This window comes from Lithobates pipiens, unplaced genomic scaffold (assembly GCF_037356315.1).
Source record: "Lithobates pipiens isolate NorthernLeopardFrog02 unplaced genomic scaffold, aLitPip1_a1.2 Scaffold_23, whole genome shotgun sequence".
NCBI classification, from domain to species: Eukaryota; Metazoa; Chordata; class Amphibia; order Anura; family Ranidae; genus Lithobates; species Lithobates pipiens.
In genome coordinates this window covers 177,357,865-177,374,207 of record NW_027507785.1, presented here as the reverse complement: position 1 = coordinate 177,374,207, position 16,343 = coordinate 177,357,865, and the positions used below count along the sequence as shown (strand labels likewise).

At 40.0% G+C, this 16,343-nt stretch overlaps 1 protein-coding gene across 1 annotated transcript in view; it reads left to right on the top strand.

Annotated features, from left to right (window-relative positions):
- Window positions 1–16,343, top strand: part of HMCN1 (hemicentin 1) — a 457,974-nt gene that overhangs the window by 81,601 nt on the left and 360,030 nt on the right. The window contains exons 4-7 of the mRNA XM_077452653.1: window positions 6,328–6,450; window positions 7,503–7,674; window positions 10,248–10,354; window positions 14,150–14,270. Of these exons, the coding sequence (XP_077308779.1) occupies window positions 6,328–6,450; window positions 7,503–7,674; window positions 10,248–10,354; window positions 14,150–14,270 (523 nt within the window). The remainder of the gene's footprint in view (window positions 1–6,327; window positions 6,451–7,502; window positions 7,675–10,247; window positions 10,355–14,149; window positions 14,271–16,343) is intronic.

Below are 16,343 nucleotides of genomic sequence, written 5' to 3'. Positions count from 1 at the left end.
TTCAGGCCCGTCTTTAGAATATTCAATTCTTTGGTTTCTAGTTGTACCTTGCTTAAATTGAACACCCCTCCATCTACATGTCCCTCATCCTTTTTCTTGGATTGTCTATATTGCTTTCGTTTTCCCGCACGACATCCTCTCTGTTTTTGCCCATTGGCCCGCTGTAATGCGGGGGTGTATTCCTCTGTCCCATATGGGTCCCTATACCTCATCCTCTTGGGGTTCCCCCTCCACGACCTCCTCTCCCCCTCTGATTTAGAAAAGGTGGAGAAGGGGGATGGTAGGGAGGGTACATATTGTCATTGTACCTCCTTTCCGCAACATCCTGCCCTAATGGTGTAAACCTATTATACATAGGTAGCGTGAAGCCCCTGTTACTGTCTAGTATATCTTGTGGCCATCACCCTACACCTTATCCACCTTTCAGAGATCACAGATGGCCACAAGATATACTAGACAGTAACAGGGGCTTCACGCTACCTATGTATAATAGGTTTACACCATTAGGGCAGGATGTTGCGGAAAGGAGGTACAATGACAATATGTACCCTCCCTACCATCCCCCTCCTCCACCTTTTCTAAATCAGAGGGGGAGAGGAGGGCGTGGAGGGGGAACCCCAAGAGGACGAGGTATAGGGACCCATATGGGACAGAGGAATACACCCCCGCATTACAGCGGGCCAATGGGCAAAAACAGAGAGGATGTCGTGCGGGAAAACGAAAGCAATATAGACAATCCAAGAAAAAGGATGAGGGACATGTAGATGGAGGGGTGTTTAATTTAAGCAAGGTACAACTAGAAACCAAAGAATTGAATATTCTAAAGACGGGCCTGAAGTGTGCACCGAGAAGAATGATGAATAAATTTGATGTTTTTATGGACATTCATAAGTATGTGCGTTCTTTAAATGTCAAAAAGCATTTTCTCATGCACCCCTCTAAGGGTTGTTCTATTACGAGCTCAGTTGATACCCATAGTGATAGTGGTTTAAAAAATCGCTCTTTGTTCAACCCTCAGATCCCCAGTAATCATTTTGTCGAAGTTTTTAAAAATTTGGTACTCAACGACTTGGATGCATTACCTCTTAAGAAAGGTGTTAATGCTCGTCATTTTAAGGATGGGATTAAGTCCTTAGAGGACAGAAAAGATATCATTGTACGCCCGGCGGATAAGGGAGGGGGGGTGGTTGTTTTGGATAAATCTTTCTACGATAGCCAGTTAAAGACATTATTAGGTGACATCACTACTTATAGGAAATTGGATGGAGATCCTACTGATGAGTATAAAAACCAACTGGAGGCTTTGATCCAATGGGGCTATGGTAGAGGGGTTTTAAACGTTAAAGAAACTAAATATTTGGTACCAAGTGCGTGTAGGATACCAGTTATTTACACCCTACCAAAAATACACAAGGACCAAATCACCCCCCCCCCCCACGACCGATAGTCAACGGTATAGGTTCAGTTACGGCTAGATTGGGGGAGTATCTTGATAGAGTCCTCCAACCTAGTGTTAAAAACACAAGGGCTTACTTAAGGGATACTACAGACCTCTTAAAGGCGCTAAATGAGATACAAATTCCCCCTGATGCTGAAGTTTTTTTGGCAACAGCGGATGTTGCTAGTCTTTACACCATCATCCAACACCAGGATGCACTCCTGGCCCTTAATTGGGCTCTAAGCAGGAGGGATGATATCCCCCATGCTCAAAAGGTGTTTGTGGGCCATGCCTTGGATTTTTGCATGTCCCATAACTACTTTTGGTATGGGGGAGATTTCTACTCACAGAAGGTTGGCGTGGCTATGGGTGCCAAGTATGCCCCAAGCCTGGCCAATCTTTTCATGGCAGAGTGGGAAGATAGGGCTGTCTTCTCTAATAGACCACATCAGTTGATCTTTTACCGGAGGTTTATTGATGATATCTTGATCATCTGGTTGGGTACTGAGCCCACTATCCACGAATTTGCAGAACAATTGAACTCCATCTGAATGACATAAGATTGGACTTCAACATCAGCCCTATTTCTGTCAACTTTTTGGATCTCACTATAACTAGAGATGGTGATCACTTAAGTACGATAGTTTATTTTAAGGTTACGGACCGAAATAGTTTTTTGTCAACGAGGAGTGGACACCACCCCTCGTGGATAAGAAATGTACCGAAAGGCCAGTTCCTGCGAGTCCGCCGAAATTGCACCACTGATATGGACTTTGCGTCCCAGTCAGGCATATTGAAGGAAAGATTTTTGCAGAAGGGGTATGATTGCACTTACCTTGAGAAAGTGATAGAGGAAGTGGGTAATACACCTAGGCATGTATGTCTGCAAGACCGGTTAAAAAGCAATGATCGAACGCAACACCAATTTAAATTCTTGTCGGGTTTCCATCACCAATATAAAGACATAGAATCTATTTTTGCTAAACACTGGCATATTTTGGGGAAAGATAGATATCTGGGTGCGGTTTTACCAACCGCTCCCAGATTCATCTACAGAAGAGCTCCTAATATTGGTGATAGGATCGTCAAGAAGGTTTTAGATCCACCGTTGAAAATCACCATCTCTGGGGATCTAAAAGGATTCTTTTCATGCAGGAAATGCATATGTTGCAGGACGGTTTCAGAGATCAATAGGGGCATTGCTACAGTGACCAACGGGGCCGGGGAATCCTTCCAGATAGAGGAATTCATGACCTGTAACACGACTTATGTAGTATATCTACTGTGGTGCCCATGTAAACTTTATTATGTGGGACGCACTAAAAGGCAATTGAAGGTCCGGATTTCGGAGCACCTTGCGAATATACGAAAGGGGTATAAGTACCATAGTGTGTCTATGCACTTTAAAGAGCACCACCAGCAGGATCCATCCCTGTTACAGTTTTGCGGTATTGACCATGTCCACCATTCTTGGAGGGGTTCAAACCGAATCAGGGACCTGTCACAAAGGGAAACGAGGTGGATTTTTTTGATGAGGCGTTTGGCACCAGTGGGTATGAATATCGAGCTGGATGTCAATAGTTTCATCAATAATTCCTGACAAGAATTTTGTTTGTTGGGGGGTTGGCCGCCTCGCTGCCCTGTGGTGGTCCCATTGAATGTTCTTTAGATTGTTTTTTGAACTAGGATGATATGATCCTTATTGGGGGGTAATGCAGCTCTTTTATGGTAGTTAGCATTTTCATTGAATTTTTTTTTTATGCACATTTCTTATGCACATTTCTGTAAAGAGTGTATATTTATTGAGAAGGTACATATACATTATATATTTTCTTTATATTGTTCTTATTATTATGTGAACTCTTGGGCATTGGTTGTGCAAGCTTGGTGTTTTAATAATAAGGGTGATATTGAGCATTTTGATTTTAAGTAGTGGGGTTAAATCTACATATTTTTTTATAAATTCTCGGTATGTTCTCCTCCTCCGACCGATTGTTTGTTTTGTTGTTTTTTATTTTATTTTATTTTATTGTGATTTTGATTTTGATTCTCATGTTATATTTATTTTTATTTTTATTTTTATTTTTATTTTCATTTTATCTTTATTTTCATTTTTATTTTCATTTTTATTTTTATTTTCATTTTTATTTTTATTTTTATTTTTATTTTTATTTATTTATTTTTATTTTATTTTTATTTTTATTTTTATTTTTATTTTTGTGTTTACTTTTATTTTCATTCTTCATTATATATATATATATATATATTTTTTTCCTCATTATTGTATGGCATAGCTATGGTGGATCCATTTAAGATGTTGGGAGTCGGTGAACATGCGTTTTTTCACTACATATATACACTGCTTAGGACTCGCTGATTGGAGGTGAGGGGGTCGGTAGTGTACTATGTGTGACATAGTTGTGTGCATATTTGTGGTATCTATTGTTTGATTCCGCTTTAAAACAGCATTATCTGTGGTTTTTTCCCTGTTTGATTTGGATGACATCTCGATGGGAGTGCAGTGCAGACGACTGAAAATCATCAATTTTTTTTCCAGGATATCACTCAGTGCTTGGTGTTTGCGCAGGTGATGTGGCGGTGCTTCTTGGGTGCATTAAGATGGCGCGGGTGTAGGGGGAGAGCTACGAGTAGGATGTGGGCGTAAGGGGGAGGTCTTTTGAGCCGTTCGCCATAACTAAGTTTAGGTATTGGCGCATGCGCAGCTCATTAGCGACACCTGGGTGCACCATGATGGCGCGGGTGTAGTGGGCGGTCTGGGGAGGCAGGCGGTGTTGTGCGTGAGGACAACGACGCCCAGACTTGGCCAATCAGCTCACGAAATTTACGAGCGTCCCTGGATGCTCCGCGCATGCGCGCCGAGCTAATGAAAACATCTACTACCACGATTTGATCGGACAATGAGTTAGAAGGGTAGGTTAATGTGCCTTCTTTGTTATATGTGTCTGCATTTGTCCGATCGGCATGTGAGCAATGGGGGTGGATATTGGGAGCGCCTGTCACACATAGAGGTGGGTAGGTGTTGGGGATGGTATTGAAGTTGATCCACCCATTGTGGGATCTCGTCGGCCAATTGGAAGACATGGGGGGGAGTGGTTACTTGGAGGGGGAGTGGTTGGTCGCCTGTGGCTGCAAATAAAAGGGGGGTTGTTACAGCTGGATAGCCAAACCCATGAGGAAGTCCATTGGACGAAACATGTCGGGGGCGTGGCTATACGGCGACCAGCACACACAATAATTAGTTTGATAGAAGGCGGAGGGAGGAGAACATACAGATTGAAGGACGGAATATCACCATTTGGCGCTGGTTTCAATTTGAGCTATCTGCTGTCAGGTACCACACAGATACCTTGTATAGAGACGGTGCTATGTGACTCTACCTAGCTTGTTTCCAGTATACTCACCAATGCCTATGAGGGAAGAACCTTTAAACTGACCAGTGGATTGTCTATTTGAAGTGCCTGTTTTTAATTGGATCCATGTGAGTGTGATTTTAAAATTTGACGTTTTATTAAACTAGCTTTACATTATTGCACTATGGGAAGTTTCTTTTGTCTCCTTGAGGTAATTATGAGATAATAAGTGACTATCCTCTGCCTGCGAAGTTCCTATAAGAAGTGGCTTGGAGAAAATAATCATCACTTATATACATTATAAGCGTTTTTGCCTGACACGAGAGTGCTGGGCAATACTTTTGGTGAGTTTTTTATACAAGGGGGGCACGAGCACCAAGGTTGCGGTGGAGGTCTTTCACTTGATGGACACTTGGCTACAGAATGTTTATCTGAATTAATTATTTTTTTGAACTATTGCCACCATTATGGTTACTGCTCTCCATCAATTTTCCTTGATTGAAGATTAATTGAATCCACTTTGGAACTGCACATTTTTATTAGAGCACTATTTGTTCTTGTGTTCATTTTTTATTTTTCACCTTTTGTCACTTATTCACAGCATCACTTTTTGTGTGATTTATATATTTTTGACTGTAAATCTTTTTTTTTTGTTCGATTGTATATTGTTGCTATTTCATCAATATTTATTGTATTGTTGATCATTTTTTATGCACATTTTTATTCTCACGTTGGGTATTTTTTGGTTATTATAGCACACTGATAATTAACAGTGTGGAAGTTGTATAGCGCCACTAGGTGCCTTTGTTTGCATTTCAAGTGTTAGATTTGCTTTCTTTCCACCTTCTGATAGATCAAGGGGTTAAATGTGTTCCCTTGTGTGTGTTTCTAACTGTGGGGGAATGGGACTGACTAGAGGAGGAGACATATTGCTGTTCCTAATTACTAGGAACAAATGATCTGTCTCTCGTCTCCTGTCAGAACGGGGATTTGTGTGTTTACACACACAAATCTCCGTTCTGGCTCTCGTGCCTGCTATCGCGGGTGGCCATGGGGTTAACCACAATGCCTCTTACTAAAAACCTTGGACTGTCTACTTTTCAAAAAGGGGTCATTTTGGGGGTATTCATACTGTCTTGTCATTTTAGGGCCTCAAGAAATTAGTCAAGCCATCAGTACATCAGGATTGATCAATTTTCAAATATACGAGCCATCTTCACCATATCGTGTAAACTAATACTAAACTGCAAGGTCAGCCGACTTGCCAGACAGACTAGTCACATGACACTCTCAGACATGACCAATTACTACTCCTCCTGTCCTCACCTTTTCCAACTAAAATATAAAAGGGCAGAAACATTTTGAAGATCCTTCACCTTACTATAGTTTGTAGGCTCTGTAACTTTCTATAATATTCTCTATAATTAACCTGGATATATATCTCACTAAAGAACTGCTGCATGTACAAGAGGTGCTCTGCTAATAATATACCATATACCCTTCAATATTTACTCATAGGTGGTGTTTGTGCTTACTGGAGACTGTGATGACAGAGGCCATGTGGGGTATAAGGTATATGAAGAAATTGCTTCCACCAGCTCTGGTCAAGTATTTCACCTAGACAAGAAGCAAGTTAAAGAGGTAATGTAGGGTATTAATGATACAATATTATTATTTTTTTTAGCTACTACAAGTAGTGAAAACTATTAAAAATTGCAATAAACAACTGTTGTCCTTTAGAGAATGTAATGTAAAAATAAAATCCTTCATTTTTTGGCACTGAATTAGTATTTTCAAATATATTTCATATTATATATGAAATCATTTGCATATTGAAAATTACACTATGGGGTTTATTTACTAAAGCCCGCGAGGGCAAAGTAGTCACAATTCTGCAGATAAACCAATCAGCTTCCAGGTTTTATTGCTAAAGCTTAATTAAACAAGCATAGGTTAGAAGCTGATTGGTTTCTCTGCAGAATTGTGACTACTTTTGCCCTCTCTAGCTTTAGTAGATAAACCCCACAATTGCATTTTAATAACAATTACCTAGGTATATATAATTGATACGGGCAGTGCTGGGAGAAGGTCATCCAATGCCCAGGGCAAAGACACCAAATTGCGCCCCCCTTAGGGTTAGGGCAATAAACGGTTGCGCCAGGGGCAGCCTCCCTCCTGCCCACCCCTTGTCCAAGTCCTGGATAAGGGTGACCCATACCTAGCTGTAGTCTCTCACAGCTCCTGCAGGTTTGGTTCACAGGAAGGCAAAACAAAATTGCTAGTTTTGCCCAACTATATTCCATTACATGCTAGGGGGAATAATTGTATTGTCAGTGTCACATATTAAATACATAGCCCTATATTTGTCAACATGAATTTAATTTTCATTTTAGCTGCCCATGTCCTTATTTTGTCAAGAGCCATCTATAATAGGTGATTCTCCGTCTATTTTTTAATACATTTACATATTTCATGTCACCAGACAAAATTGCAACAATATTTTGTATATAGGTATATTATATATATATTATATATAGATCATTACTAACTTGCTAATTTTAAATATATTTTGCTTACAACTACCATGGAACCATTTTCCAGCAGTTCAGTACACTTTGCAGTATAATTTTATAAAAGTTCATAAATGATCCAATATGGTTTTAATATGCACAATTTCTTGTTATTTTGCTTAGGTATTGAAATGGGTAGAAGAGACTGTTCAAGCTTCCAAGGTTCATCTTATGTCTACAGACCACTTGAGTGAGGCGTCATTCACTTGGGAAATCCCTTTTGATCCAAGCCTTAAAGAAGTCACTGTGTCACTGAGTGGGCCAGCACCAGACATCGAACTGTACAATCCATCGGGTGAGAGAATTAAACTTAATTATAAATTGCTTAATTTAGTCGGAATGGTTTTTGGTCTTTGGGTGATTAATAACCAACTGGTATGGATCATTATAAAATCATACTCATGAATGAACATGTGATTAAATAAATGTGTAATACGTGATAAATATGTGTTAACAATAATAAATCCTAAAATTAAAGAAATAAAGTAATTATATCAAAAGTCCGGGGAATGAAGTGAAAATGGTGACTTAATCAAATTCTTCAGTGCAAACAGAAACACCAGTGCTTGTGTACCTTGAACACCCACATATGCGCTTACCAGAGGGTAAGCGATACAGGGCCTGTAGTATTAAATCTGTGGCGTCAAATCAACCTCCAAACATCCATGGCAGGAATCAGCTGTGGTTAAAATGAGGACAGGCCAAACGATCCAAGCGCAAAGGGCAGACCAGTAAGCAGCAATCACAATCCCAATGAAAAAGGAAAAATGATTAACGTTTTGGAGAAAAATGCTGAAAACGTATTGAAAAATACCTTCCTGGCGGTATTTCCGCTCGGGGTGAATTTTTACTATCAAAAGCAGTAACCCCCGAGCCACACTCAGGATTGCACTCAGGATTGCATTGCAGGATCCATGTACAACAGACTTACCTTGTCCCCAGTATCCTGCAATGTTCCACTGCCGTGTACTCTGCCAGATCATCCGCCTGATATATTACTGTTCCGGGCTCCTTTCCGTGCGAGTGTCGTGACGCACAGGTGCGTAGCCTGGCGGCACATTCAAAAAGTGAAAAACACATACAGTACACTGTAATCTGTAAGATTCCATTACTGTATCAAATCATTTCACATCCCTTTGTCCCTAGTGCTTTTTCAAGTGCCCTGCATGCACTTTTATATTATATATAATGTTCTTTCAGCCTGGAAACTGGAGATTGTCCATGGCAACCAGCTAGAATACAGCGATAGTAAATTAGAATCACTTGCAGAATTGAGCGATAGTGATTCATGGGGAAATCCATCATCAAATACTGAAAGTAATGACAGCGGCAATTCTGCAACTGAGCAAATGTCAGTGTTTTTAATTTAATTACATTATTGAATAAAATGTATTATTATTATTATATTATTATTTGTTATAATTATTTTGAGTTATTTATTATTCTATAATTTATGATTTTGTATTTTAAACTTTATCATACCTGGGATGTCTGCTAGACTCTTGTTTGGACAGATTTAAGTGTTATCACTAAGAATTACAGGCCTACAATATAAAATGCCAAATTTCCATACAAAACAATGTACTGCTTTGAGATTCAAAAATCTAACGTAATCATTCTGCCAGGGAGGTTAAAGTGGTAATAAACTCAAAACAAAACAGCTTACCAATAATTAGAAATAGTGGCTGAATTCATTTTCTTTTTCTTGGCTTTTTTACCCCTCTCTTTGCCAGTAACACACCTTCTCTATTAGTGGCCTACATTCTGGATGAAGAAACAACAGCAGCATTGTCAATCCAAAGGAGGAGGAGGGGGGATAGAGTGTTAGATGTACTAGCATATTTAGATACACTAACAAATTGAAGCCAAACTCCAGCTACCACTTACATAAATAAATTATATTTTCAAGCCAATCATTGTAAGCACCCATGGCTAGATCACCAGGTGAAAATAAAGGAAAGAAAGTCTAAAAAATGAATACAACCACCACATCTAAGAATCAATAAGCTGCAATATAAATAAATGTTTGCTTTTGCGTTAAATATTTAAAATAGGAATATTAGGCAATGTGTATAGACAAATAGAAAATCACAACCAAATATATTTTTATACATCAGATGAGCGAAAAAGAATAAACTTTGATTAAGGAGAGATACAAGATGCAAACATACTATAAAGTGGTTATTTGTGAAATTAGCACTAGAAAAGAAAGATAATTTTTTTTTATAAATTTGCTAAAAAAAATGGTAGTTATAGTAAAATACAGTGAGCAAACACTAGGCGAGAAATGTCCAGCATTAAAATTCAACCCACCAAATGTTCTCATGCTCCAGTCATATTCACCCACCACCACCAATAAACAATTGGGGACCTGTGCTCTAGTGGATTATTTTTTTGGTGTCACTAAAGCCTGGACTAGAAATTTTCTGTGTGTATATAAAGGCTGGAGGTACAGAAATTGTAACAAGACTAATATACTACTGAAAGACAGGAGTGAATGGTGCGGAGGGGTAGTTGTCATTCTCCTGCTATGGTGTGTAGGCTCTAGTATGCCCGCATTTGCATTTCCTCAAAGGCATTAGAACTAAAGATTGCCTGCAACTGATATTTACAAATTTGTATATTTTATTGCAGCCTTTCTTGTGCTTGTGATTGCCTCCATTTTCTGAGCAGAGCTTGATGGCCCTTTCAAACTTGTATGGCATGCTAAATAGTGCTTACGAATTACTATAAAGACATGCAATGATATTAATTGAGGTCACTTTAGCTTATCTCAAGTGCTGTCTACAGTTGTAGGCCTGGCAACTATTTCTAAGCAATGTCTAGTGCCATTTTGTCTAAGATGTTTTGTTTTACATGTATTCTTAGGGAGACAAATGAAGCCAGAAACAGGCCTTAATGAATTACTGAACATATACAATTCTGCCAAAGTCTTAAATATCAAAGAACCAACACCGGGGATGTGGAAAATTAAGGTGAGGTGTTATATAAGTAATGCTTTTCTAATTAAATTATCACAGTACTAAATTCCGGATAAAGAAGTAATACTTTTGTAATTAAATTATCACGGTGCTAAATTCCAGGCAAAAAAAAAAAAGCAAACTTTTAATCCAGGAACCAGCCCCATGTGTAATATGGTATGCAACTGGAGTACGGGACCTGGTATATGCTTCACACAGTAATAGACATGATCAGTGAGTGACTGCCTGTTTCCCCTTACAGTCCTGCGGCCCTAGGTCATTGCATATGTTATCTATGTAGAAATCTGACCCCGCCTTTCATAACAGTTGGCCAAAGGTGTGAATATTTCCACATATGTATAGGAATAATTACTATATACTAGCTGTCTGACTGAAAATCAGGTTATACATCTGAGAGGATAATACTTACATTTCATCAGTTTCAATTGTTGCATCTCGTATAGTTACATTTCATCAGTTCTTCAGGTTCCAGATCTTTCTCTTCTACAGTTAATAAATATAGCTAGATTATCTCCCTATCTCCCTATCCACAGCCTGCTGATTGGACAATAAAGGAGCAGCAGACCACTTAAAGGAGTTGTAAAGAAAGAAGGTTTTTTTATCTTCATGCATTTTATGCATGAAGATAAAAAAGCCTTATGTGTGCAGCAGCCTTCCCAGCACCCCCTAATACTTACCTGAGCCCCATCTTTGTCCCATCTTTGTCCAGCGATATCCACAACTGCCTTGGCCATCCAGGACTCCCCTCTTCATTTGCTGAGACACTGGCATTGGCTCCCACTGCTACCAATCAAAGTCAGTTAGCCAGTGAGGAGAGAGAGGTGTGCCTGAATGTAAACACAGTGGTACAGCTCTGCCCAGGTGCCCCCATAGCAAGCTTCTTGCTGTAGAGGAACTCAAATGGAGGGAGAGGCCAGGAGAGCTGAAGAGGCACCGGAGAAAAGGAGGATCTGGTCTGCTCTGTGAAAATCCACTGCACAGAGCAGGTAAGTATAATATGTTTGTTATTTTTATTGGGGAAAAAAATAACTTTAACTAATTTCACTGTTTACTCCATCCTCCTGTCAGTATGTTTCTTATCTTCATATGTACATATGTGTAGTTCAGCACAAATTATTGGCTCCGCCTCCTAGTGCTGCCCCACCCTCTCCAAGTCTGTGTGCTGTGGCACAAAGAATTACGAGAGGCTCAAATCACATCAAATTCAGGTATTTATAGTAGCTGCATTTAAAATTATTTTAAAATTATGTCTTTTTAAATAAAATAATATACATGTTATAGTTACCTGCTCTGTGAAAAAGTATTACACAGAGCAGCCTCTAACCTCCAACCTCCTCTTCTGAGGTCCCCATCAGTGCTCTTGGCTCCTCCTCCCTTCCAATTGTCCCCATAGCAAGCCACTTGCTATGTGGGCACTCATGGAGGCTTAATTCCAAGCTGGGCTTTATCCATCTACAGACACACATGCAACATGACTTCCCCCCCCCACCTACTTACTCCACACAGTATTTGATTACCAGCACCAGGAGTGAGGAAGGGAGAGAAGTGCTGCTGCTGTTGGGCACATCACTAGATTAAGGTTGGGCACAGGTAAGTATTTATATGGGCTGAGTGGGGGGGGGGGGGGGGGGGGCTGATCATGGAAGATCAGAATGTATTAGGGTAAAAAGACAAAAACAAAACACCTCCTCGCCTTTAAAACCACTTTAAAAAAATACATTATTTTTATTGATTAAAATAACTTTCTGTTTTTGCTCTTTAAATTTGCCTGGAATTCAGCTTTAAAGACCAACTCAATAATTCAGTGAAATGTGTTATTTTAATAAAGGGATGCCAATAAATACAATGCTATCGGGCATGTTTAATAGACCAGCCAGAGAGCATTTGATACGTGCAGAATCTCATAACAACAAACAGCAACTCACTTAACTAGATACCTATCAACTTTTTTAGGTTGCTGTTTATTTATTTATTACTATATGAACTCCCTTGTTAAATACATTGTTGGGGGACATCTATGGTATAAAACACTGTGGACTTACCATAAAACAGAGGATATCTCCATTAATTCCCTGCACTTGCTCATCTGAAATCAGATCAGATGACTTAACCCCCCCCCCCCGGCGCTATTCCCGAATCTGGCTCGGGGTGGAGAATTTGTACCAAAAGCGGTAACCTCGAGCCAGACTCGGGACCGCATCGCTGAATGCAGGGAGAGGTTTACTTACCTTGTCCCTGGGATCCAGCGATGTTCCCCCACTGTATGAGCGGCTCGTCCTCCACTCGATGTATCATGAAGCCGAGCTCCGTTCCCTGCGAGCGTTGTGACGCACGGGGATGGAGAACGGCACCAAATTCAAAAAGTGAAACACACACATTGCATACAGTATAATGTAATCTTACAGATTACATTGCTGTATGAAATTATTTCACATCCCCTTTATCCCTAGTGGTCTGCCCTGTGTCCTGCATGCAGTTTTATAATATAAAAACTGTTCTTTCTGCCTGGAAATTGGAGATTGTCCATAGCAACCAAAACTGTCACTTTACATAAAAAATGGTTTTAGACCAGCTAGAAAACAGCGACAATAAATTAGAATCACTCGCAGAATTAAGCGATAGCGATTTGTGGGGAGATCTGTCATCAAATACTGAAAAGTAATGACAGCGACAATTCTGCAACTGAGCAAATTGCAGTGTTTTTGATTTGATTACATTATTGAATAATTTTTAATATTGTTATATTATTTGGTATAATTATTTATAGTTATTTATTATATTATAATTTATGATTTCATTTTTCCAACTTTATCATACCCGGGATGTCTGCTAGACTCTGGTTTGGACAGATTTAAGTGAGGTATTCCTAAGAATTGCAGGACTACAATATAAAACGCCAAATTTTCATGCAAAATAATGGTACCGCTTTTAGCACCTAAAATCCGAAATAATCATACCGCCAGGGAGGTTAAATACCCTCCGGGCTCCTCCCATAAATTCAGGCCACCATACTGGCCTTCCTACATATCAGTTTTTAAAACAAACCAGCCACTACCAGTCTGTCCCAGTTACAACACAGGTCCTGGGATTTCAGCTATAGAGTTATAGAAAGTAATTTCATGAGAAAGAATTACAGGACTACAATATAAAATAATTGTACCCCTTTCAGCACCTAAAATCTGAAATAATCGTACCGCCAGGGAGGTTAACCAAGTATAGGACATAGAGAAAGAAAAGTCCAGATGACTACACACATAAGCTGAGATCCAAACATTCTTTATTCATGTAAAACCATGAAAAATATGAAGAGCAACACATGTACAAGCAGGGGAGGAAAGGCTAACGCATTTCACACATGGAATGTGCTTAATCAAAGCCCAGAATCCTTACTCCTGACCTGTAGTTCCTGTGAGCAGTTGTACAATCCAGCACCCTCAAATCACTCTGCTTTATGTAAAGCTTACAGATGGACAGTGAAGGGTACAGTGTCCAGCAAGAGCATTAATTTGCACCAGGACCCTTACAGCAACAGCTACTCTATTACTCCTATCACTATATGTAATAAAAAGCATTCCCAAACTGCTGCTAGTAGCATTTAAGAAGTCTAATGATGACCACCTAATGATTGCAGCAACAACATTGAAGTTTGAATGGCTTTATTGACAACAAAGGCCAGATCTTTCAAGGCAATTTCCTAGTGAAAATACACAAAAGAACATATGTATAAATAAGCCTCTGAAGGGCTTATATTCTAATAAAAATGATATATATATATTTTTTTTCTTCCAGACATCAAGCAGTGGACGGCATTCAGTGAGAATCACAGGTGTCAGTACGGTGGATTTCCAGGCAGGATTCTCCAATAAACCTACATTAGATTTCAGTAAAACATCCAGCAGACCCATAGAAGGTTGTTTTTTTTTTATTTCTGTAATATTTCATGTCATCTTTTATAGTTTGCAGAAAAGGGAACTGATAAATGCTGAACTTCTGACAATGAGTAAAGTGCAATATTATAGCAGTCGAGGCTTGTTAATTTGCAAAGTGAATTTTAGTAAACATAGTAAACACCTCTACGATCCCACCCCCCCGGAGAGACGCCCAGACGCTCACGGCCCTGGAAGTGCTCTGCACTGACGCGGGTGTCCTGTCGCACACACTCTCACTGACTTATAATCTTCTAAACTCTCCCTCAGCAGACTTTCTTCCTCCGGGCCTACTTAAATGGGAGGAGGAGTTAGATTGCCAATTCAACAGCACCAAGAGACAGCGTATACTCAGATTTACCCACAAATCTTCGATCTGTGCCAAGATCCAAGAAACAAATTACAAAATTATCTCACGTTGGTATAGGTCCCCTTCAGTACTCCATCAGCTCTACCCGAATACGTCAGACCGGTGTTGGCGATGCCTCACAGACAAAGGGACTCTGCTGCATATCTTTTGGTCCTGCCCGAAACTCGCACACTTTTGGAAAGTGGTGCGGGAGACAATTCAACAATTCACGGCCCTGCCTCTCACAGACGACCCAGCTCTTTATCTCTTACATGCCTCCGACGTGCCCGACAGGAAATACCAGAAATCGGTAATCCGCCACCTACTTGATGCGGCTAAAGCCTGCATACCACTCCATTGGAAATCGCCCCTCCCACTCTGGCTGCGTAAAGTGGAAGACATTAGGAAAATGGAGGATCTTATCCTCACAGCGCAAAATAGGGAAGAGACTTTCACTAAAACCTGGCAAGGTTGGACTGCGTTCATATACTCGGCTGAGGGCCAGGCCCTGAGACGGGTGGACACAGACGGGTGATACTGTATGTAGCACCCAAGATCCGCTGAGCCTGGGGACCATGGAGATGGGCCCCACATCCGTAATTCAGTATGGTCATATGCGCACTCCATGATTGGGTAGCACACCTTGCTCCCCCCTTCTTACATTCCCTCCCCCCTTTGTACCCCATACTCGTTTTACCCCCTTGTCCTCTCTTCGCCCCTCTGTCCTTCCCTCCCCTAACGCTTCACCTATCCCCCCCCCCCCCCCCCCCCGTACACTGGCAGTGGTATCGATAGGGATACCTAGTCAGTTTAAAAGAAACTGGGAAGTGGGACCACAGGACGAAGTGGAATCTCGAATCCACATACTGCTGTTTATCTTCTTGGCGATAATGCCCACGGATTTTTGATGTTGTACTTCAGATATTGTTTCGCTATCTGTAAACTATGTGGAAAGTTTGTAATCTGTTGGTCTGTGTGGACCCGTTTCCTGATATAAATAAAAAATAAAAAAATAAAAATAAAAAAAAAACATAGTAAACACTTTGGGAACCCAATCACATAAGAAATTAAAACATTTTTTTTGATAGCCCATGATTGTTTGAATAAAGTACACACAGCTTCACCTTTTGCAAAGCTTAGTAAACATTCACTTTTCTTAGTAGGCAATTTCTAACATTTAGTAAATTAGCCGACTTCGTTATTCTGAATACAAAAAATAATCAATGTGAGTGTTTCATTTGTCTGCATTTACTAGCAATCAAAACATTTTGTCAATTTTTTTTCAAATCTACAATATAATTAGAAGAGCAAGAAGGTATGGTTAAGCCTGTAGATGAATGGTCTACAGAGATTATGGTAATTATGCCTGGATACTGTACTAGAGTGAGATACCAAGAGTCTCTGCTGTACTAACTGTGATGCCTGCGATACCCTATATCTAGTTGTGAAAGTATATGAGGGGTGTGCACTTCCCCATAGTCTAAATTAATTACATGTTGTGATCTTTCCAGGGAGCATCTTAAAAGTCCATATAGCTTTAGACAAATGGTATTTTGTGTTATATTGGGATCTGATGCCCCTATCTTTTGCACCTAAGAGCTTCCCAAGCTCCTTTTAGTTTGAATCTGGTTGTATCCAGCCACTAAAGTAATAAATGTGTTAGCATTTTCTGAAAGATTGTTCTTAGGCCTCTAGTAGATGTTCCTTT